Below are 26,356 nucleotides of genomic sequence, written 5' to 3' on the forward strand. Positions count from 1 at the left end.
CTCTAGCATTAAATCTACACATGCCACTGAAACTAATCACCACCTTCCCAATAGTTAGTAATTCAACCATCAAGTAAATATTAACTTGTTTAAGAAATTTAGATATGATATATCCTTTTGTGTATCATTCGTCATTATTGGAGGAGGATAATACCCTGATCAAATCTATCTAGCCATGATTTTAAAGAGCGGTCTCTTGAGACATATACTTATGTGTTATGTTGCACAGTATGTTTTCCTGGTAGTTGTAGCAAGTGGATGAATATTCAGTATCTTTCTTAGGGATGCTTAAATAAGACATTAAGTTTGCTGCGATCAAACTTGGAACCTTGTTGACAAGATCGCTGACATCAACCTCCCAGCATTTTACTCACTCTCTTTTTTCTCTTAGTGACAACACAATGTAACATTGTTTTATCCTCCTCACTTTGATCCCATATCAAGTACTCTTTGCTCATCAATTCCCTGGGTGAAAACATCAGCTCAGCTTTCAGATACTGAATATTTTGGCTTTGATGTCCAGCAAACTCTGACAAACAGCCACAGCTGATACAATGTTAAGAAATCTTTCACATCCAGGGCCAAAATGGAAACTGAGAATATATATGTTGCATATATGTCAACTATAGGTGCTTATTTCAGATTTGAGGAAACTGCATTGAAATATCTTTCCAAAGTTTCTGATATCAGAAGAAACATTTATGAAGAGCCATGAGGTCATACTGTGAATAATATGCACAAATTCGAAGAGACATTCAATACAAATGTCATTTAAACCCATGGGTCTGGACATGGCAGCCTCATACTGTATGTTACTGTCCTTCAGTGTTTGTCAGTGGTTGTATGATTAATTCATGTTTTACAAAAATGTAATAACATTTTCGAAAGCAATTCTTTGGGGCCCACATGGTTATTTACTATGTTTTCATTACTCTGGTTTGAGGCTTGAGCACAATTTCTCACAGGAACAGGTATCTCATTATAAACCACACCAACTTACAGCTGCCATTAATCAATGGGTTATTTTAGGAAAGGCACCACAGGGAATGCCACCAAACCACAAAGGGTACTAAAGGTATAATGCATTAATCAAAATTAAGATAATAATATGATTGACCTCACAAGGCCAATCTTCACAAATGTATACAGTGGCAGGAGTTGTACTGTGCTAAAAGTAATCAAAATAACAGGTGAGGTACTATTATAAGAAGTGGTGAAAAACACAGAAGCCACAGTAAAATACAAACTATACTTTCATTCATCATTTATCATTATAACTTTTTCACAAAAGACACTTAAAGGCAATACTGAAAGGATGCAGAACTTCATCACACAAGTAATAAATGACTCTGCAGATATTCATAGAAATTTCACCATACAGATCAGACAGTTCATGTTCCTTGTATCAGTTTATTGTAGGAAAAAGCAAAACTTATTTTGGGATAGACTGACAGTCTGTAGAAGAAGGCAATTAAATACTGAAAATAGCCTCGCCTGTAGGTGTGTGACAAGGTACTAACAAACAGGTACACGCAAAAAATAAATGTTTTCTTATACTGATGAAAATAACCATTATAATTCCAAACCACAATCTAAATGTCTTACACAGGTTAAAGGATAATGCTGGTATTATCAGCAATTCTCACAGAGAGATCATAACAAGCAATGAATATTAAGTATCGACTGTGCAGCCACAACATGATATAACTTCTGTTTTGTGCAAAAGAGAGAGACAAAAGTCTATTTGAAACTTATAATAAATACGTATTATTGCATTTGCGTAACATATGCCTTCACAAATATAATTGAAACAAGCTCATACTAAATTAATATTCTGTTTACCATATTCTAATCATCATGGCTGACAATTTACTGAGAGTTTTTTCGGATTTTATCATTTTTATTTGCATGTTTTGGCACAGCAAATTATATATTTCAGCAGCTGTCTGACAAATTCTCTTACACAGCTGCCTCAGGGTCTTTCTGTAAGTCCATGTCCAGTATCACCTTCCGTTGCATCTGACAGTGTAATATAAATTTACCTCAGGCTATAATATGTTCTGCTCTAATATCTCTAAGACTGTTACATCATCTTGACCAATGCTCATATTAGACATCACTTTTTGGTTTTGGAAAGACATTTTTCAGTATCTTACTTCATGTCAAACCATTTTCTCTTTATTTCTGTTAATTTGTTTTCTATCCTCCAATATCCCTAACAAAACCATAGTAAATTGTTATGTTTTTGTACGCTGATTTCCAAAAGGGGGGCATGAAGTTGCACTGTGTGAAAGTTGTGTTTTCAAACTTACATTAAATTTTTTTGAATGAAATGTGTCCACAGATGGACTGGAAAAGATAGTCTTAAAAACTGTACGGCAATTTTAGGGTTGCCAAATATGCTGAGGAGATCTATAGCTACTACTCATGAACAGGTGGCATTCTTCATTCTGAAACAAGCAATTTACTATAAGTTTTTGCAGTCAGGAGCATTTGGTGAATCCCCTTTGGAACAATTGAGTTTATCCTTGAGGCCTTAAAAATGTGTTGAATGAATGTGTTTGTGTTTTCTTTCTCATGAAATGGAACAAAGGTGTTTTGTTAAATATTAATTGCATTGGGTTATTGAATATTATAATTACATCTTGCATTGTTTACATCCATGTTTGCTATCTTGTCTTCTTTTGCCATCTCTTCTTTGTGTTTTTACACATTAATTCCTCCGACAACTGATCAGCAGAATAGTGTGAAATCAGCAGCAGGTCTGTGTCCTATCAACCATATTCTCCCATGAATGCATCCACTTGCATGTGTGTGAAAACACTGCTCCATAGCTGCCAACCAGCAAAAAATACACAGGACACCTTTAACACCCTGTTTTGGCAATGTACTTATAATAATAAAGTGACTGCACACATAATTTACCAATTAAAGTAGGACAGCTTTTCTCAGATGTCCTAATCTGGGCTGCTCAAGATAGCGGGGGTCTCTTTTCTTCTCTCTTCATTAAAATTGTGATGGTTATTAGACAAAACATTGTGTTATAGCCTCTTTTGTAGGAACTGTTCCAATTAAAATACTGCTGACAGGCTTGCAATTAGCTTATCATCTTAAAAGTTGTGCATTTTACAAGTCAAATTTTCCTAATCCTTGTCTTGATTGATGCTATTTGGGGAATGCTTTCGCACAAACCAGCTTACAGTGAATATGGCTGGCCGGAAAGTGAATTAAACCAATAACAATAGCGAGTGCTGAGCTTCGCAAGGACATTCTGATTATGTTGGACACTGTATAGTGCACATAGAAGTTGAACTTTGATCAATTAAGGTATTTTCCCAAAGAATGTTGTCTATGAAGGCTGTTCTTGCTGCCTAATTTCAGGATTACTTTATTGCATTTTGCTGAAATATGCATTTAATTTCCATTCATTTTTTGCTTGTTGTGGTATTGCATAGGACATATCAGATCCCAGAATCGGAAAAGGATCTCTAGCATATTGAACAGATGATGGATATGGAGAGATTGTGAAGATATCAGGCATTGGCTGTATTTCAAGGCATCTGAGTATTGCAAATAATTTAACCTTTGTGGTCATGCTCATGCAGTTTTATTGAAGACTCCTCTGGAGATTGTGCTTACTCTATCTGAGAAACTTCCTTTATTGAAGAGTCTGCAATCTATTTTCCAGATAGCTTTCCATCCAGGCAGCTGCAGATGGTCTGAATCCATGATACTCGAGCTTTTCAATAAGAAGCGTGTGGTCAATAACACCAAATGCTACTGTAAAATCTAACAAGACTGCTTCACAGATCATTTTGTTGTCCAGCTCTCTGTACCAGTCATCTGTCATTTGCACAAGAGCTATGCATGTAGAAAAACGTCCATATTCAATTCAAATACTTTATCTAGCATCTCACCCATAGCCTCTAAATAATTACAGTTTGAGCTTGGTTGCCTATAGCAGCAGACCACTAATAGTAGATTTAATATGAGATACAGTATGTTAACTTGAAGCGATAATACCTCAATTTCATTACACATGACACCGTCCCTAAACATATATATTATATTATCTAACATATATTGCAAATATGTTTGTGTTTGAAAACAACAGATAAGTAATTTCATACACTTTGTTCCTAAACTACAAATATTCAAATCTTCAAGCTTTTCTTTGGAAGTAAAGCAGCAAGAGACATGAGACATGAAATATGTCTCACACCCTGATCTAATTTTATATATATTTTCTGTGTGTTGCAAATTAGCATCCGCTGTAAAAACCGACACTTCCATCAGACGGCTGTTTCAGCCAGTCTATGTATATTGTATCTGTCTCTATTAAATAAACCATAATGTTCATGTCATTGGTTTGAAGTTCCCTCATGAAACTTTGGTGGGGGAAATAATGAGTACTGAGAAGATTTCTGGCAGATTATTTCCACATGTTAAAGTTCCCTTTCTTTGGATTTAATGCTGTCTGTGGATGATACCTTTGTCATACCATAAAAAAGCAATGTTCCTTCTTTTTCTGGCTCCTTTCTCCTCTGCCAAACTGAATCAGGATATGAAAATGTTTGATCCTTTCAGCTTTCTTTTGTAATGCCAAAAATATCTGTCTCTGTCCTTTAGCCTTAGACATTTCACCATTACAGGTCGAGGTCTATCAGGGATGCCATCTGCTGCTTTAGACCTTTTCCAGCTTGTCGAACTAAATCTATCCCTAAGGTGTGGGGATGATCGAGGTCCAGTTTATTTGAAATATGTCACCATTTTCTCCTCTGATTCTGACCGTTTTTCACTCTCAGTCTCAGGGACACAATCAATAATCACATTGTGATGCCTGGACTGACCATCAAGACACTTTGGTATCCATTACAATCACTGAGTCTGCCAGTTTGTGCATGTCAGCTTCATTTGATTTACACTTTGATGACAGACTGGTACTGGCAGCTTTCAGTCATCTACCTCATTTTGTTTAAATTGGATGCTGACTTTTTATTCCTGTAGCTCTTTCAAAATGGAATCAATTCTTGTGCACACAAACTTTGAAAATGTTTTCTTTCTGTTGCAGCAGTTCTTTATAAAAAGTTTTCTGTTGCTCAGGCAGTTTATGCACCTGTGCCCATGAGATGTATTGTACATGCATTGCCTTTTTTCTATCTCTTTCCCACCACCCATCTTAGCAGTTTGGGAGAGCCTTTTGCTGTAGAAATAATGAGTATTGAGAAGATTTCTGGCAATTATTTCCACAGGTTGTGCAGCACTATCAGCCAATACTGTGTCCATATCTGAAGTACCGGGTGTCGTTGTCCGTAAAGGTTTATGTCTCAACCTGTAATCACCCAGTTTTTTTGTTTTTAGCAGATCCATTTCAGATATCTCTCAGTTCATAAGTTCTGTACGACTGCAACTCGCCTCAAGGGTTAAGACCAAATGCAAGTGGAAGGATGGCACATTCACCAGCCAGGGGATGGAACTGAGAGGATAACAAATGTGAAATGTTGTTACTAAAATACAATAAATAGTTCACCTAGTATGATTGTGCTACAGCTAATCTGAAACTGCACGGCTGCTGAAGCTCAGCAACATAATGGGAGGAAACAGCTGGGGCACAGGGCTACTTTTATCACCACAAGTATGTTAATGTATTTTCAATAAGGAAAGTGCCAGGAATAAGCTCATGATTTGTTGACTTTCAGAGATGAGGAATGGGAAGTTTCTCCTCATCTGATTAAGAGCAGTAGTGTTCAAAACGTCATCTTGGTGCAATAAATTATAAATGGATGTTGGAGCTCTGTACTGTGCGAGCTGTTAATCTGTTTCTTTGTAGGATAAAATATTGCTACAAACTCCTGCTAGTAATTTCATGCAAAAAAACCTGAGGGCGACATCACAGTGACTGAACAGCTGTTACGCTTTAAATAATGGTCATGCAATGAGTCAGAAAAATATGATATTTCAAATCAAGTTTGGACTGGCAAAAGAGCCAATCGTGTGAAAGATGACACCAATCTACTGCTAACAATACTCAAAGGAGAACTGCTTTGCTTGGGTGAAGCAAAATTTTACCAGTGACAGCCATAGAATAAAACACCAGAAAAAAATGGACATAGCCACCGTAACGCCAGCCATTGGTTTGTGGACTCTTTGAAGCCAGAAGTTGGAGTAGAGGGTGAAGCTGACCCCAATACTAGCTGCTAGCTTGGTTAACACATTGTATTTAAAGTCTATGGTTAACCATGATAGGCTAATATTAATCCTAAATTTTAACATCCAAAACAAAAAGCTTTGAACATGACCTGAAAACACACTGGAACAGTGACAGTTACAACTACACCTGTAGTCTGTGAATCTAGGTTACCCAACCAAGCACCTGTCACTCAAAGTGGCCACCCCCTTAAAAATGTATAACTTTAACCTAAATAATTTAATAATAAATGGGTGAGTTCAAATTCACCCTCCATACAACTGTCATGAATGGGGAAATAGGCTATAGAGACCAAAGCTGTTTTTTTGTACCAGGCATAAGGTTTACATAATTTTCTGCTGCAACAGATCTATGGGGATTGACTCTTGACCTCTACATGGGGAATGTAGAGGTCAGATCAGTAGATGTTGTCCTGTTGGAGCAAGTTCTTTTCCACAGTTGGAGCTGTAGCCATTTATACCAATAGTGTATCCTCAAGCAAACTATTTGAAATTTTAATGGGCTTTGGGAAAAGGTTTTAGTTGCTTGAAGCTCACAAAAGTTACAAAGGAAGGATGCTGCATACACATAAATGTTTGTTCCTTTACCAAACTCCACTTAAAGAGCAACATGACTACCAGACTGCAGGTTTCCTTTGATAAATGGCTTTCTACAGGAGCAATACACACCAAAATGAAGCTTAGCAAAAGTTCAGACGGGAAGACCACCTTTTTGTATGCTCATTCTTTTTATTTCTCATTCTTTAGTAATCCTGATCCTTCTTACAGCTCATCCTGATCTCTGTCAAAGCTAATATTTACCTTGCTGTTATTTCTGGAGCATCAATTGACACATCAGCTGTTCACATCACCTGGTCAAGTCTAACCAATAGCACGGTGACACACCTTCATTGTCTGCCTATCATATTGCAGCTGTCTATTTAAATGTTCTCCCTCTCTGCTCAGGTGCTCTTTTGATGCTGTTTTGTGCAACCCACCACCTCCCCATCACCACCCAGTCTTCAGATTCCTCAAAGCAACACTTCAACTTCTTCAGCCCGATCAGTCTCAGCCTTAAGATGACTTGTTGTGATTTGGCCCGAGATTGATTGATCGAAGTCATCAGCCACCACCACCAGTGTCTGGACTCATGGGGGGATCTATCATGCTGATGCTCAGGACTTACGTCCTTCGATTCAAAAATCATCTACATAATAAACATTATTTTACTTCATCTCTGGTCTCTCCTGATTGAAATGGGTAATGCAAGGCACACTGATGACAAGGTTAAAAGTCTTCAGCCTGACTTTGCTGTAATATAAAATGTTCCATTTTTATTTTCAGTATGTTCAGCTTGTTTGTTGTGTGGTGAAAGTCTGTTTACATTATTATGAAAGCAGCTACTACTGGTAACTGAGAAAGATCATAAAGAAACTATCCTTTTTTATGCTCTTAATGAAAGCTAGGAAATAATCATCCGCCTACAGTATGTCTACTCAAAAACATTCAAGTCCAGTCAGACAACACTAACACACTCAATAGACATTTAACGTTCCCTTCAAGTGACATGCACCAATCCAGCTCCGACTCTCCCTTCGTGCTCCTTAAAAAGCCCTCAAAATTCATGGTTGCACATTGCCAAGACAACGACCAAAAGAGTAATATGGCAGAATCCAGAACGAAGTGTCAGCTGTAGAGTTACTTCTGATTCTCTCATACATAATCACAAGCAGAAAAATAAGAGGCTTTATGTGAGCACAACAGTCCATCCACATTCTTCGCCTCCCCACTTCTCATTCAATGCACATTCAGCGTCTCTGTCCACAGAAGCAGCCGTCTGTCAACAGCAGAGAAAAAAGCGGCCAGCCAAACTGCATTCACCATGTTGAATGTCAGCACAAATTTGCTCAACCAAAATTGTTTGCCTGTCTGTGTTTATATTTATTGATTCATTGATACGGTAAATAAGATCAAAACACATATACAGCAGGATATTTGTGTGAGTTAAACAGCTGCCTGCTGAGATTATGCTTCATTAAACACCACAGAAATAGACTGAGGTGGGGTCCGTCTGGGATTCAATGTGGATTGACACATTTAATAAAATGCAAGCATATCTGCTCAGTGAGAAATCACTTTCTATGTGAATTGGCAACAGGCTCTGTCTGCCCCATCATTCAACAGGGACTGGAGACGGGAGAGTGTCATGTCCTCACACAGACAGCTGTTCTGATGACCTCTCCCTGTCCAGTGCAAAAGCACAAACAACTCCTGCTGATTTGCTGGAATACTGTTGTGTGGCTTTCTCCGAGCCACTATGTTTACATACCTATTTACAGAACACAGGTGTGTATGAACACCCAATTTTTTTTCAGCACACACACAAAATGGACAGGTAGTGGACCATGAGGGGATATTTACTGTATTTGACAAAAAGTATACTGAACAAATCTTTCCCGTTATTGACTCTACCTTTAAGTGCTGGTGTAGATCTCGAAAGCATGCGTTTATTTTTCCACTGAGGTGACTTAAAAAACAAACAAAGAAAATACAACTGAAATGTTCAATCTTTCTGCAATACATTTTTACGGTGTTTAAATTTAAAAACATTTATTCTCATATTTGACAGCTCTCTCTCATTCTTCTTGCTTGTGCATAAACCTCCAGGTCATTTCACTTTCAGATATTTAATAGTTGAAAGCCAGCAAAATATCGTAGTGCATACAGCAGGAGTCAAGATTATCCAAAGACAGCTGTTGAGTCATATGCCTTTACGTATGTACAATATGAAGTATAAAGTACAGTGTAGGAGTTATTTTAATGACTTTTTTATTTTAATGAAGCAGTTCTGATGTGATGCAGAAAGGTGGGAGTATTTTTATGTCTTTTAAAGCAGATGAGTCATTACTTTGTTTTGTTTTTTCTTTTTCTTTTTCCTTGTGACGTTGTCGGTACATAGTGAGCCAGGATTGACTCAGTTGCCTGTCAGCCTACTTGGCAATGCTGATACATTAACTTTCTTGTTTATGAAGCTATTGTAATAAGATCAAGGTATCAGGTTTTAATTTGAAGAGCTCTGTAACCTAACTTTATATATACCACATTTATTATGCTGACATGCCAGGTATCAGGGGTAATACTCTTCAAGGTCCAATATGAAGAACTGCTGCCAAGTTACTGTGTAAGATTAAATTTAAGTAAGTAACTTTAGTTATATAGCACCTTTCAAGAATAGAAACAGTGCTTCAAGTGCTTCATAGAAGAAATACAACATAACATAAATATAGACAATTTCTACTACAACCACTGCTGTGTTAAAATGATATCAGCTTGTCTTCTTGCTTATGCACCGGAAGGATGAGGAAAATAGGGTAGAAAAAGAGAAGTTATTTTTAATATCATAACTGGAGTGCTGCTTTCAAGTATTTTCAGTTTTTTGTCATTGGTCTGAAAATGTGCAGTACACAACTTCATGCATTGTCAGATTAACGGAGATTGCAAGTAATCTGTTCCAATGCACGGTGAAAAATGAAGATTTATAGACTAACATATTCCGTCATATCCACTGGTCATCAGATCACAGAAACTTTAATTTTTTTCTAAACTCTGTGTTGAAAAATGTAGAATCAGGACAAGAAGGGACAATTGGACACTAGTCCATTGTAATTAAAATATTTTTGCAGGGGACTTTTGCTTTTCTTCAAAACAAAAAAAAAACAATCATTTTAATTTATTTTTCCACATTTTTGATTAAAATGATTGTACTATGTAATTATATTTTTTTCCAACTCATTCCCTTCAAAATGTATCATTATTGGGGCACTTGGCTGCTCACATCAATCTTAAAAAAAAAAAAATTTAGCATTCCCGATTGCTGGTCAAATTTACCAAGCTACACAAACCAAGCTATGCATTTTGGTCACAATAACTGGAGATTTCCAAAACGACCCATGTTGAAGGAGCACCGCTTTGCTGCTCAATGGGTAAGAAATACATCAACACAAATGTTTTATTTGATTTTGATTATTTTCAACCCAGTCAGATATTAAACATGACTAACCCTAACCCTAACCCTAACCTATCAGCATATTTGTACTCAGGAATTTAGCTTTGTTAATGTTGACTATTAAAATAGTTAAACTTGTATTTCTGATAAATGAAACATATTTTCACATTTTCTATCTTGAAACACAAAACAGCCACAATCATTTCATACAGGCTTTTAGTGGGTACAATAGGAATGACAGGAAGAACTAACTGTATAAGAAACGAGTTCAATAAAAATAAAAAAAAGGATAAAAACCTCTTGCTCCACGGCAATCATTTCAGGGCCACAAAATTGAATTGTATACAATTGTAAGGGAATTATTTTACGGTGACTACCCCTTTTATATATAAATATGAAGGTTACCAGAAAGTGTCAAGGTCTTACTTTAACCTTTTTCTTACTGTACAACTCTTTTAGTTACAAACACACCTACATCTACTCTTTAAGTTACAGTGAAAACTCATGGATGCGTACAGTTCACTCCATTATTCTGTGCAGGAAAAAAAAGTTGTTAATTACAGCTTAAAAGTTGGAAAAATGACAGAAGAAATCTCTGCTTTCTCCATGTGGACACGACCTGACAGAATCAGCAACTTCTGGAGCAAGATTCTGTGCAACTTACATTCTTGTTTTTTAGAATACAATTGTATATCCCAAAAAAGAGAAAGGTTTAAATTATTTTCAGAACCACATAACAAAAAAAATCAGGACATTGCTCTCAACTGCTTTTCTCTGTATACTTATTAGTGTGTGGACATTAAGTGACATCAGACCACCTGAATATAACACACTTTAACACACTAAATCTTGCTTAATTAAACGTCAGGTGTCTGGCAGGAAAAATATTTTGAATCAATCATTGTGTTATCAAGAGCAGTATTGATTTTATCTTTTTAATTAAATCTTGGTTAGACCAATATTGCAGTGCAGCTGTTTTTTTCGTGTCAACCCCTCCCAACTTAATGTTTAAGGGTGAAGAGTGCATGTTCTTAAACATCTAAATACAGTGCAATTGTTTTGATGACTTTGCTGAACTGCTGTCTATAATCTGTATCAGCTTTGAGTGTGTATTTATTCTTGTTGATTTTAACATCCATGTTGACATCCCCCAGGACAGAAGGACCAAATAACGGTGTTTTATTCTTGATAACTATGGACTGACTCAGCATGTGACAGAGCTCACACACAACATGAGACACACTGTGGACTTAATTACCTCCAAATGTCCGAACATTTCCAAGGCTTTGGTGACTGATGTTTTTCTCTCTCATCATTTCTGTATTTTCTTTGAGAGCACTATCTCCGTGAAAACAAATGTTCAAACAGAAGTAATGACAAAATGTTATATCACTGAAAACACCAGTGAAATATTTAGTCAGGCTTTCTCTTCTCTCTCTCTCTCATCCTGTCATTGAGCTTGTAGATCATGTATTATTATTTGTTATCGATGCCTTTGCGTACACTAAAGTGAAAATTGTCACTGGTAAGAAAACATCTCCATAGAGAAATGCCACGTTGGTCAGAATAGAAAAAAAGTGAGCATTGAAAAGCTGAACATAGGTGGCAAAAAAACAAAGCTCTGGGTTCATTATCTATAAACAGATAATTTGCATTCATAATTTTGTGCTGAAAAATGCAAGGTGGTCCTTCATTGACCTCACCAAAAACAATTATGCACATGTCTTGTTTGCCATTATCAACAGGATGACAAACCCTCTTGTGTCATTAGTCTCTGAACTTCTACTTATAATGAATTTGCCCCCTTCTTCACTAGTGCCTTTATACCAGGTACAGGGTATGTGTTGTCCCTGTGTCCACTTTTATTCAATTTAAATACCATGACACAATTTTATTCGATCAACCATAAAAACCTGGAGGAAATTATACAACATCTGAAATCCTCCTCCTACTGTCTTGATATTCTGCCAACAGGTTGTTTTTTTTTTCGAAAATGCTTTTATATTGCATGATATCAGATCTTCCGCAAATTGTCAACACATCTCTTCTCTCAGGTATCTTCTCACAGGCCCCAAAAACTGCCGTCATGAAACCACTCTTAAAAAAGAACAATCTAGACACCTCACTAATCAACAGTTATAGGACCCTAGGCACTGAGACTGCGCTTGTTAAATTCTTCAATGACACCCACTTAAACACAGACAATGGCAGAATTTCAGTCTGAGTATTACTGAATCGCAGTGCTGCGTTGGAAACAGCTGACCACAACATGTTACAACACCGACTAGAAAACTTGGTTGGATTTTCTGGCACAGTACTAAATCTGTTTGATTTCTACTTAAGTGACAGGGACTACTTTGTATCTACAGGTAATTCCCAAGGCTCTGTCCTGGGGCCTCATCTGTTCAACATGCACATGCTCCCACCCGCTCAGATTATGGAAAACATCATCATATGTTATCATAAATATACAGATGACACACAGATTTACATAACCATAACACCAGGGGACTCTGGTCCAATGCAAGCTTTGAGTAAATGCATTGAAACATTTTGATGTGCACAAAATGTCTTCAATTAAACAAAGATAAAGCTCTAGTGATCGTTTATGCAGCCAAGGAAGAACAATTAAAAGTCAGTGCCCAGCTTCAATCGATAATGTTAAAAACCACAAACTAAGCCAGAAATCTTGGTGTAGTCATGGACTCAGACCTGAATTACAACAGTCGCATTAAGACAATTACAGAGTCAGCCTACTAACACCTTAAGAATATATCAAGGCTTAAAGGACTTAGGACTCGGCAGGATTTGCCCCCCCCCAAAAAAAAGAAATCATATAGCTGCAAGTGATTCAGAACGCTGCTGCTCAAGTCCACACTAAGACCACTAAGAAAGTGGATCACATCACTCCAGCTCTCAGGACTTTACATTGGCTTCCTGTCTGTCAAATAATTGATTTTAAAATACAACTATTGATTTATAAAGCACTGAGTGGTTAAGGGCCAAAATACATGTCTGTTCTGCTACATTATGAACAATCCAGACTTTCAGTTCATCTCGGAGAGGTCTGCTTTCTGTTCCCAGAGTCAAGACTCAACGTTCAGTTTTCATTCTGATCATAACTCCCAGAAAACTGCCTGTCTGCTACAATTCTCAGTTAATTTAACATCAAGGATGAAGGCATTTATGATTGCCACTGCTTTTTATTAAATCAAATAATTATTCAATTGTTACAGTGCACTGCAACTTTATTCTTGTGTTTCATACCTGTATTATTCTATTTGAGCTCATTTTTGTTTTCTATTACCTTAGCTCTTTGATGACTGTTTTTGATTAAATTCAAAAGTCATGTTATGGTTTGTTTCTAATGTACTTTGTCTCAATGTTTTTAATGTGTTATGTAAAGCACTATGAATGTCCTTGTTGCTGAAATGTGCTATACAAATAAACGTGCCTTGACTAAAGTCTTGTATGTAAGTATGCCACTGATCACAGTCTTCAAGTGGGACAACCATTTTTTGCTTTTCACACCCCTGAGGCAGGCAGCTATTTTCAGCAGGAGTTTAAATCTTTGAAACACCCTAAAATTAATGGAATCAAGAGACCATTAGACTTTTCTGTGGAAAGCCCATAATTACAGAATAATGTCCTCCCTCTTCAAGTCTGCTGGCTCATTCAGAAACCAGAATGTAGTTTGACGGATTTGCCTGCTTGAAAGACAGAGACAAAAAACATTCATCTTATTTCATGCCTGCAGCTTTGGGAATTTCAAGACATCTGAAAAATACTTTGCAGAACCTCTACTAAAGAGACTGATGTTTGTTTAACCATAACACTTATCCACAGTGAATTGGGACTTTATACTATTACTTTTTATGAGTTACTCAGGGATGCTTTAAAGGGGAGTCACAATCTAACTATCCAAGGAGGATAAAGATCAGTGACAGACTCCATGGTGAGCAAAGTGTTCCTCAAGCGTAATATCCAAAAGGTCTGGAGTTACAATTCAGTGTGAATATCCTCTTTGCTAATGTGGAAAACGTTCAAAGTATAACTTTGTTGCTTAGTACCTACTGTGAATCACCATTAAATCACTCTTTTTAAGACATGCTCGTAGATATTTGATCTAACCTGTCAGTTATGAATCATTCAATTATCATTTTAATATTTCCTAAGATAAGTAAGCTTTTAAATATTGTAAAGGCTTTACTTTTTAAAACAGTAGTCTGTAACTGATTGATAAATGTTTGACATGACTGGAGTGAAAACAGAAGTACAGCTCAAATGTTCATGTGCTCAGTGACGAAAGACATGCTGTGAGGGGAAATCAGTTCAGCCTCATTCTCAAACCAAAAAGGAACTACCAAAACAGTATTATGATTAAAGCATTTTGCACTGTGAGACATTACCTCTTTTCTGGATATTGAAAGTGCAAGGTTAGGCTAGGTTTTATGACAACATGACTAAAAGGGTTATATCTGTAATCCTTCATAATTTATATGTTGGTACTAGACACATGACAGCACAACAAGATGTAAACACATTTCCATATTATCACCTTACACAATTGATATGGTAAACAACTTATTTACACATCCAGCAGATCCAGGGCAACATTTGCATTCATTTGGAGTCATATCTATGTCCAACCGATGAATGTAAGTCCAGTGGTGGAGGGAGTACTGTATGCAGATCATTTACCTAAGTTGGTATAACTGTGGGTATACCACTATGTAAAAATATTCTACTTGAGTAAGAGTACATAAGTAGTACAAAATAAGTACTACAATTTTGTGTTGAGCGCCAGAAAAAAAACTAACTAAAAGTAAGACAAACTCAGGAGATCAGTCGAACTAGAGCTGTGGATCAGTAGAAGTGAGGTGTCTCCAAGTTACCATTTTCGAGTTACCTCTCATACAATTACAATTACAATTGTTTTAATAACTATATTGTTACTGACTCTTCAAATCCCTTTCAGTCATGCACAACTGTACATTTCATTATGTAATAAAAATGATGGAAAAAACATTTTTACATTCATCCAACACCATGAAATCACTAGTTCTTATAGTCAATGACAAAAGTGTTTTCTGGTCACTACATCTCCAAAATGGAGATTAGCTTAAAGTAAAAATGTGTTTTTGAATAGCTTTTAGAGCAGCCATGTGTAAAGAAGGTCAGTTCCTATTAAACTATGGTGCTGTGTCAAAAGAGTTCAATAATTAATGAAGGTACCAACGCTGTGTCAGCTGTGCAAAACATGAGCAGGATTTTGTAGAGGATGGAAACTCTATTATGCCTACACTTGCAGCCTTCAACTCTGAGCCTAATTAATTATGAGCATCTTGATCGGTTCAACCCGATTAACATTTGTATCCCAATCAACAGTTTAGATCAAATTTACGGGTCTACAATTTCAATCTGTGGCTCTGCTGGAATATCTTTGCAGGATTTATAGTTGAAAAAATTCCACGTTACTCATACTGATCCTTCATGCAGCCCTTTAGTTCAGACTATCTGAAACAGACTGTTGTAGCTACTGTCTCTTTAAAAGCCCTCCTCCTGAGAAGCTCAGCCTTTTCTGATTGGCCAACTCTCAGAAGCTGCCCTTGGGGAAATTTATGCCAGCTCCAGAGGCTACGTCAACAAACCATGCAACAAACTATAATGGTGGGAGTTAACTGGTTTTTCTTGTTCTTTACCCTAAATGTCAACTTCTCAAATACATCCGTTCAAGTCAAAATTGGATTGAAATATGAGAGTGAACAATGCCAATAACACATTCAACAACCGTAGCAACAAAAGCTACAGAATGGATGACTGTTTATGCATACAGCTTGAATCTTGAATTTGACTTGCAGGGAACATTTCTGTATATGTTGGAATAGTTGTGGCTAGAGCAGGTGGTTCACTAATCAGAAGATTGGTGGTTTGATCCCCGGCTTCTCCAAGCTACATGTCCAAGTGTCCTTGGGCAAGATACTGAACCCCAAAGTGTTCCCGAAGGCTGTGCCCTCAATATGTGAGTTTATGTATGAATGATCATTAAAACTTCAGTGACATCAGTGCATAAATGTGTGTGTGAATTGGTGAATGCTGGCAGTAGTGTACAGCACTTTGTGTGGTCAAAGGAATACAAATTTGCGATATAAATGCAGCCCATTTACCATCCAGCATTGAGTGCGAGTGTAGGACAGGAATGGGTTCACAAAATTGGCCACCACACCATAAAGCCAACATAGAAATAAATGAGCTTATTGCAGGACTGAGCAGGAAGCAAGCAGTGTAAAACTCCACCAATAGCACCCATTTTTTTCAAATATATGTTCTTTTATTTAGTGCGATATGCTGTCTTGTTAAGGGGGAAATACAATGTGTGGAATTATGTATGGAAACTCTAGTGTTTGGCCTAAGTGTCAAGTACATTATAAGTTAATTAGTACAACAATGACTCACCACAGTTCTCCTCATCTGCTTGATTTCCACAGTCATCAATGCCATTGCAATGCAGGAGCTGAGGGAGGCATACGGTCAGGTTGCCACAAGGAAAATATCCAAGGGGACATATCGCCTTTTCCTCTGTGATATTGAGTGCTGTAAACAAAGAAGAAAATTTAAGCATATTATTATGAATTTACAATTTCGTCAGTCATCTTTATCTGAGACATGTTGTCTTGTAAAGATCTCACAACACATGTGCAGTCTTTTGTGTTCATTTGTCCAAACACACATCATAAATGGGCTCCATCAGTGCTTTGGGGAACTGCTGATGTGTTTTCTGCCAAATCAAGACAATCATTTTTATTTTGTATAGCCCAAGAGCCTCAATCACAAAATTGTCTCAGAGGGCTTTACAGCATGTACAGCAATACAACATCCAGCAACGCAGTAAGTAACATCTCTTGAGTGGGAAAAGATGGAAGAAACCCTCAGGAAGAGCAACAGAGGAGGTATCCCTCTACCAGGATGGACAGATGTGCAATAGATGTGTGTACATCACAGAATTTATAGAATGCAGTCTTGAACAGGATAACAAAATTAAGATGTATATGTGAAGAATATGATGAATAGGATGCCAAGCAGGTTCCAGGTGCCACCAGAACAGAATAGGAACTGAGCCATGTGACATCCATCAACATAGACATGTGGCAGGGGGACAGACTACACATGCACACAGGGGTGACTCACATCACACCATTCACATACATGGGAAAAGAGACAAGAAAAGACAGTATTCACAGGAGAAGAGAACGAAAGATAAAGACATCATTCAGAGAAAAAAAGAAATGAGGACAGGAAATGGCACTGACAGCCAGGGAGGCAGAGCGGTTCCAGGATGGGGGCTGGACCAGCGGACAGGAAAAGAAAATGGGAAAAAAGAGGGAGAGGAGAGAGAGGGGCACACATAGCTGGGACACACGTGCTTGTGAAAGAAAGAAACAAGTTTAGAGAGATACAATGAGAACAGTTGGAATAATCAATAATCTTAGGTCATGAAGTACTCCATTTCAGCCAACTAACTGTAGGTTAAGGCAAAAAGATGAGTTTTTAGATTTAGATTTAAAGGACCCATCTAGAAACTGAATAGTCTAATAATCATTTGCAGGGTCTAATGGCGACCTTTGTGCTGTGGTCTTTAAGTTTTTCTTTGAAAAACTTGAATCAAAAGTTGAGCTGTGTAGCCCAGTATGAAGGGTTTATTAACAGCTACTGGAGAACAATTTTCACTTTCAACCACTAGGGGGATGTCTAAGTTTTTGTAAACCACCTACACCTTCAAGTAGAACGTGACATAGAGGGAATTTTTTAACTCCTGCCCTTGGCTACTTTGACCTGGTTGTATGTTAGCCTGCCGGCTAGCTGAACAGAGGGAACATGATGCAGACGAAGCCACACAAAAGTCCAGGGTGGAAAAACTACTGACTGAGGGAGACGGACCTAACGGTAATCACTTAACTGATACATCAACATTTGTAACAGTTCCTCGAAAGTGTGACGAAAGTCGCAGTGAGAAAACTAACGTTAAGTCTCTCATTGCTAACATGATTGTAAATGATCAGCTCAGCGTTGTTTACGTTGTTTCTATTTAGCCCTCGTCAATGTCGGCATGCAGCGAATATTCGGTTAGTCGTCACCTATCCCCACCAGTTAGTCGACCATGAACAAATGGGCTCATGCACATCCATAGACTCAACAGACTTGGATTGCCTGACATCAGGGAGGTTATTCCATATGATCAGGGCCCGACAGGAAAAGTGCCTGCCGCCTGCTGACTTCTTTCTGTGATCCATGCTAAGCTGCTATGCTTCTTCAGTCAACAGTCTTATAGGGCTATTGTATTTTACCTTCAGAGTCTAAATTATGCAGAGACATTGAACAAACAGTAGAGGCGGACAAACGCAAAACAGACTCTGTATGAGATGCAAGCTGAAAGAGAAAATGATTCATTTCCTCATCTCCTCCTGCCTTGATTATTGAAATTCCTAATTAATGTGCCACAGGGAGTCTGCCTTATCATGGCACTGGTTCTAAATACAATAGACAAGCAGATGATAAGCCAGCTGCAGATAACACATTAGATTTATACTGGCATCCGAATTACAAAAAAAGGATATAATTTATGATACTCCTCATCATCTATGAGACAGATAACAGACTGGAACTGTACAATTTATCATGCCATTATGTCCCAATGAGGCCTCTCAGATTTCTTTACCACTCATTAATAACTAAAGGTAACTTTTTCTTAATGCATTCTCAGTCTTCATCCTTGAAGTAATTTGTAACCACAGTTTTGATAGGTGCATTATGTTTATATAGTATATTGCAGTTATTTTGTGAAAAATAAACTAAAATCAGCAATTTACACAGATGTATCTGGCTTTCAAACTACAAGAAGTGGTCTTAGGAGTTGGCATAAAGAGCTTGGGGTACACCATGTTGTTTCAGTAAATGCAACTTATAAAAATGTATTACATTAAAGCAATAATTTGAATATCTCATTACTACTACTCAGAGTATCGATCTGTAATTTGAAGGTCTAAACTTTCTGTCTGTAGTAAAATACAAGATGAAATGTAAAGTGGAAATGCTGGTTTACCTATCCTGTACAGGGCGTACTGTTCTGTTGTTTATACTAAGTAGATGACATTCTGTACATATCAAATACCTGTATTTTTATACCATAATCCAACCCTTAACAACCTGTAAATATATGACATTTCTTGCACAGTCCCACAAATTCTGTGCAATAAAAATCACAGATTCAGTGGCATTTACATTGGTATTTCAAATTATGTCACCCAGTCTTAACATCCCATTCACTGCAAAAAAAACACCAAACACTGTCAAAGAAGTTAAGCCTCACCATTATATTCAAAAAAGAAAAGAAAAACAAAAGCTATTGGTGATGTGCCTCATGCTCCTGGGTGCATTTTGTTATTCCTGAGAATAACTGTTCAGACATTGGTGACATAATACAATGTGAAGTTGTCGTGATATAATTCCAGTAATACAGTAGTATTACAGTTTTGATTGGCTAAAACATGAAAAACAAACACTGGATCTATGTGTTGGCCCCTTAGAATCAGAGACCAGACTTTTTACATGACCCACCATTTTAAAGAATCAGTGATTTAAGTAGAAATCCATCACAGAGGAAAAACATACACCTTACGCAGCCCTAATAATCCATAATGTGGTGTAGTCAGGTGACATGTTGCCCACATTAATTTAAGTTGATTCATCATGTTACTATGTGGTGAACAGGTCATTTTTAACTTATGTCCCAGCAGGAAGCTAATGAGATTCAAAGTGCTGCCGAGGTATTACATAATTAACACTGGACATGATCGTCCATGCCTTGAAGCACCATAGATCAGAAACTGAAAAAATGAGAAAGCTGTGCCAACTTTATTATAATGACACTGCTTTTGTTTTGTCTCAGGTGTCCAAGGACATAGTGAATGCATTTGCTTAAGATTTAGAGCTTGGAGTGCATGACGCATAGTCCCTGGTTCGAATCCGGCCAGGGACCTGTGCTGCAGGTCATTCCCCTATCTCTCTCTCCCTGTTTCCTGTCGGCCTCTCTGCCAATTACTGTATAAATATAGGCAGAAAAGCCCAAAATAAACCTTAAAAAAAGAAAAAAGATTTAGAACCATTATTTCACTTAATTTATCATTTGTTGGGGAAATACTGAACTTCAGTTTACTGCCAACCTAAAGTAGGTGGTACAGTATTTATAGGTGGTGCAATTAAAAAAAACTGCAAGCAGCAAGAATGAGTCACTAAGCTAAATTTACAAATTAAAAAAAAAAAAAAACAGCATCAGCCCTTACAGCTATACTTGCGTGACTTTTGTATCATTCATTTTACACAAGGAGCATGAGAAAACAATTTACAGCCACTTGTGTCAATGCCTGAGAAAACGTTTTTCTTGTTTAACGACAAATTGAATTCTCAGATCTCATCTTCACAGACCAAAAACCTGTAGTTTAAGTTGATTGGCAATTCAAAATTTGCCCGTAGCTGTGAATCTAAGCGTGAATGGTGTCTGTCATCTTTTCAACTGTGATGATTTTCTTTGTCTTTTTTGATATACTGAATATCTTTGGGGTTTGGACTATTGGTTGGACAAAACAAGCACTTTGTCACCTTGGGCTCTGGGAAATTGGGATCACCATTTGTCAACATTTCTGTAATTTTAAAGACAAACCAATTAATGGATTGACTGAGAAAATAATTGGCAGATTCAGTAATGAAAAATAATAATTAGCTGGAATACAGAGGTTTCAAACAATCTGGTCAGGTATGAATGAAAGCTAAATGTTGACATCTTGACATTATGTGAAATGCAGAAAATGAAATTAAATGAAAAGCAAGAAACAAAAAATTTGAAGTATGATGAGACTTCTGAAATGATGTGTAACGAAGGTCAAACAAAGGTTTAAAATTACCTGTAAATTATACATTTGGTATATTTTTTGCAGTAAGTTGTTATTTTTCTAAGCAGAGGCTACTTGATGCTCAGAGGTGCAATCCATTCTTATAAAATGTAATTTTAAGCACAGGATATCTTCATCCATTATTGGCTCTTCTTAAGTTTTATATCACATTTACAATGGGGAGTCTTTAAAGTGCTGGCACTTAACTATAGAAAGTCCCACCTGACGTGAGTCCTACAAATGAGCAACACCAAGGCTATTCTGTCTCCAAGCCAGATGGAGGAATATTTTACGAGGTCTGTATTCTAAAACAATTACCACCCTGGAGTATAAACCCTGGAGTATAAACTAGTAAATTCCTGGCAAATATCTATTCTTTTAAAAACCAGACATCTTCTAATATCTGCTATGCACAATGCCAACCCCTACAGCACCATGATAGATTATTTCAGCCAGGAATTCCATCACAGCAAGAACTACTTATTATGTGTTTACAAAATAATCAAACACCAGAAAGTGTCTCATGTTTTTATGGGTATGAGTATTAAGAAGCAACAACTATAACTTAATTATAAAAAGGTAAAAATACCTAGTCTACAAGCAGTTGTACAGTATGGTGCTTTCAGTTGAATCAAATATATTTTTAAGATATTATGGGCAGCATTTTAAGTGTATTTGATTGTTTTTTTGAATAGTTATTTAAAAATTATTAAATTCCCACTGATATTAACCGTTTCAGTGCCCTGATGTTATTTTATACAATAAAGTTATTACATATCTTAGTCACAATTTTTAATAACCATATCTGAGGGATCATTGCAAAAAAATTGTTTTTATCAGCCGATTTATCAATATCAGAATTATTTTACTCCCTAATATCATTATCGATATCAGGCCCAAAAGCTGTAAAACGCTATAAAGGCTAAAAACACAACAAAACATTTTTTAAAAAGTCTTAGATCTCCATATAACTGTTCAGCAGTGGAAATTTCATTGTAAATGCATTCCAAAATTAATATTAAAAGCATGTGCTACCCATACAGTGCAAATCACTTTGTGCAGCATATTCACAACATGTTATGCTGTGTTAATGTTTCTTGTATTTCTTTAATTATTTGTTGCACTGCATTTTCAGTTCAGTGATTATGTGTTTTCCAGGCAGTGAATGTAATGACCTCAACAGACCTCAATATGCAGTTTAGAGGACTGTAGTCAAAACAACTACAATAAGTAATAAGAAAGAAAGAAAAAGACATTAAAAAAGTGACTAATATTTCTAATGAATGGCTAAACTCGGAAGTGTCATTTTGCTCAGTTTACAAGCCCTAACAGACCAAGTTGACAGCCGCTGAAGCTTTTAGGCCAGCAGTTTTGTGTTTCAGGGCCAATTACTGACAGACAAATGCTTTCTGTCCTTTGTTAAAAGTTGCACTTGATCACACTGCAAAGACTACAGCTGTTGGCCAGCTGATTGCTGGAATTCATGAATGTTGTGTGTCTGCATAAGAGGAAATAGCTTCTCATTCTTTGATTCCAAATCCAAAAGCATCATGGGAAGAAAAAAAAAAACTATTCTGATGTACTTTATTGTCCTCATAGGAACATGTTATTGCCCTCAAGGTTAGCCATGAATATTAAACATTTTTATAACACTGGTTATGCGTAAACCGTTACGTAACATAACCATGTCTTGACTATTGCCTTTCAGTATCATGACTACATATGCATGAATGTATTAAACTTCGAGAAACAGCACTATGCACTAAATTAAACCAAACTACAGAAGGAGTAAAGAGTACAAGTGTCATTCAAGATGTATAGAATACACCGATTCCAGTGATTCAAACTGTTTCTAGTCAATTGTGAATTTGCAGTGACTCTGCTTAGCATTTGAACTAATGTCCTTCATATCGTATGCTCACAGATTTAAACGTCAGCATGACCATTTGTTGCTTTACAGCTACAAAAGATGTAAACACTAAATAAAAGATTCCTTGCTTGATATATGCGCTATTAAAAGGAAATTCATTAAAATGTTGCTTTTCACACAGAATACACACAGACCTATTGGACAGTGACTTCACAGCCCACACATTTGCTGTTACAGTAATGATGGAGGCAGAATTCCACTACCCCTACAATGCAATGGCTCTTGGGGAAAGCTTCAATGGAAGAAGATATAATCCCTAATCCACAGAACATACAAAATACAAGGGAGGGGAAAGACATTAAGTAATATGTGAACAAGTGTGAAAAAAGGAATGATGTACATGTTTTAAAACAGGGTTTCACAGTTAAAATCTATAACTGAAGATGTCTCATATCAGATAAACACACATCTTGTGAGGTACCTCCCACTGATTGCAATGTGTTTCCTTCCAGACCATTTAACAATATCTGGGGAGCTATTGCACAGTGTGTGGCAAAAGCTATAGCTCCCTGTTTTTTTTCAAAACAATAGGCTTTGCCGAATATATATTTGAAAATAATATTAAGCCTGTTGTTTGATATCCCTCTGATACAGTGCCATCTCCTTCGGCACAAAGCGTCTCAAATGTTCCACAGCCTAAAATGTATCATCTGAATAACCTTCTCTTCTTTTTAGTCATCGGTGCAGAAAAGAAAAAAAGATAACTGCTTGGTAGCACCTCAAGGATACTTCTGGGGAAAAAGGCGACTTCTTAAAACACTTTGTACAATCAGTATTGATTTGATTGATCAAAATAACAAAACAAAAAACAACGTGCGCCAGAATGAGAGTCAATAAATATATCAGAAAGCGAAGTTGCTGAACTTACCGGACACTCCATAAGCGAAGATGACAGCCACATACACTTGCATGGCACCTCCTGAAGTTCTTGTTAACATTTATGAATGAGACGCAGCGATAAATTCGACAGTTTGTCCAAAAAAAATGAGAACCTGTGCGTAAAGAAGACGTCAAAAGTTTGCTCCCGTGCTGCTGTTGTGTGGAAAAACGCGAGGACAGTGCAGGGAAGACACGCCGGTCGAGCGGCTGCAGGAGGAGGACCTATAGCCGCTTTGTGAGGTTTACTCGGTGTGCAGCCAGATGAGAGGAGTGAGCTGTCTAAAGACTCAGTTGCCATCATCTGCCGCAGGAGCAGCAGCAGTGGGAGCAGCACAGGTGCAGCGCGCAAAAAGGGGAGGGAGGGAGAAGAGGCGGGGTTATTTAATCTGGGGTGCTGAAGAAGAAAAAAAAAACTCCAACGGGGGGAGAAAAGGGATTGACCCGATAAATGCCGTTTATCAAATACTGTGATTTTCCCATTCATTAGGTGCTTGTTGTAGTCAGACAAAATGAATAAACCCTGGTGATACTATAAAAAACACTCTTTCCATGTGGTGGTGGGGGTTTGTGGGTTTTTTTATGGGTCCAGATCACTGACGCATTTAAGAGAATTGCAAACTATCTTCAATTGCCTGGGGAAGCTTTGGAAACAAAACAAAACAATCCAGGCACGATTACCTGAGAGGATTCTCCCCTGCTCTATACATTTCAAATCTCCAAAGTAATCAGCAACAGATTAAGCCCAGGGGATGCTGTCAGTCAGGTTTTCTTCTCCTTTGCCACTGTTTATGTATGTGTTCACATGAAATACTTGGCAAGCAGTGGCTTTGGTCTGACAGGCAGTCACTCATGCCTGAAATGTGATTCCCAGTGATTATTGGCTCGCCTTATCTTTTCCCACCCTTACACACTATCTCTGCACAGTTTTCTTGCTGGCATCCCAGCTTCTGAGATCTACCTAAAGTCTAGACTGAAAGTTTTATTGTTTATTTTATTATTATCACTTTCATTGTGTCTGTTAAAGGAGACCTAAAATGCTTTTATAATGCTGTTATAATTGTGGGTGTATATGTTAAATAAGGCCATGACTTCAGCCTGAGTGCTTTCTAAAGATACCTCTATTTCCTCATTGAACTGAAGTCTGTAGTTTTTGTTGCTAAGGTTGTTCCGTTTGCAGTTGTTGTGTCCCCTATTGATGTTTGAACATGTATGTGAGCTAAATTTATATAAATTGAGTTTATGTTTCATGTAAAGAAAGGGAAAAGTAAGTAAATATGACTACTATTGAGTGTTCACAATAGACCATTGTTGGTGTTTGTCTGACTTTAAAAAAATGTCCATGTTATGTCATCTTTAAAGCAAGTGAGACACACATGTAAGAATGCTTGACAATTTAAATGTGCACCAATCAATACTGCTATATTAATAACAGATCAAATGACTACTTGTGAAAGGAGTCATTCATGGTAAAGAACCCACAAATAATCAGGGTTGGGATTTAAAAAATGTATTCAGATACAGTTACCTAGTTACCTGTTAAAAATGTAGTTAGTAACATAATCCAGGTATCGCAAAATGAAAGTAATGTAACTTGATTACTTTCCGTTACATTGTGATTACTTCAATACTAAATATGCAAGGGTTTGTGTTAACTGTGCTCTCTCTCTCTCTCTCTCTCTCTCTCTCTCTCTCTCTCTCTCTCTCTCTCTCTCTCTCTCTCTCTCTCTCTCTCTCTCTCTCTCTCAAGGCTTGAAAATAACCTGACAGCTCTGATGGGACTCAGGGTTCATCCATAAATTCTGCTTTATTATAATAAATCCCACTTATATACCTGAGTCTGTGTGTAACAGCTGATCTGTGTAGATATAAAGCAGAACACAGAACATTAATCACCGTCAAGTCCTGATCGATCCGGTCCTGTACCGCGTGCGTAACTGCGCATAGCTTCTATCTTAGTTTGGAGACTCACTCATCGTTTAAGCTGCTGTATAGTGCTGCAGCCAGCTGTGACATACAGACAGCTGCTTGTTGCTCTCAGTTGCAGATTAGTACCATAAAACGGAATAAAGAGCGGGTGCATACTGCGCAATTCACGGTGCTGTAACATTCTTAGGGAAAGCCTCTTTTGAAACAGCGCCTGGCTTGCTGGTTGTGTGATGTCTGAGTCCGAGTTTTATTTGGCTCATTCAGTATTTAACGTGTTTGGCGTCCAGTGACACTGTCAGCTTTGAACACGTTACGCACACACAGTCATATCGGAGGGGAGCAATAATGTAGGCGACAAGCTGTCATAAACTCAAGCTCTCTTTTAACTCATTTATAAGACTCTTTGGGACGGCCACAGGGCGTAAGAAACGCCCCTTCCAAAATGTTAAGTTCAATGTGAGTCTGAATTCACGTGCACGCAAA

The 26,356-nt window shown here is 37.4% G+C and overlaps 1 protein-coding gene across 1 annotated transcript in view; it reads right to left on the reverse strand.

Moving 5' to 3' along the window:
• The window catches only part of rxfp1 (relaxin family peptide receptor 1), a 67,712-nt gene extending 43,733 nt beyond the window's left edge, over window positions 1-23,979 (reverse strand). Inside the window, exons 1-2 of the mRNA XM_062425636.1 lie at window positions 23,937-23,979; window positions 16,649-16,786 (exon numbers count right to left, since the gene is read on the reverse strand). Of these exons, the coding sequence (XP_062281620.1) occupies window positions 16,649-16,786; window positions 23,937-23,979 (181 nt within the window). The remainder of the gene's footprint in view (window positions 1-16,648; window positions 16,787-23,936) is intronic.
• Window positions 23,980-26,356: the final 2,377 nt, after the last annotated feature.

The sequence above is a fragment of the Scomber scombrus genome, chromosome 9 (assembly GCF_963691925.1).
Source record: "Scomber scombrus chromosome 9, fScoSco1.1, whole genome shotgun sequence".
NCBI lineage: Eukaryota > Metazoa > Chordata > Actinopteri > Scombriformes > Scombridae > Scomber > Scomber scombrus.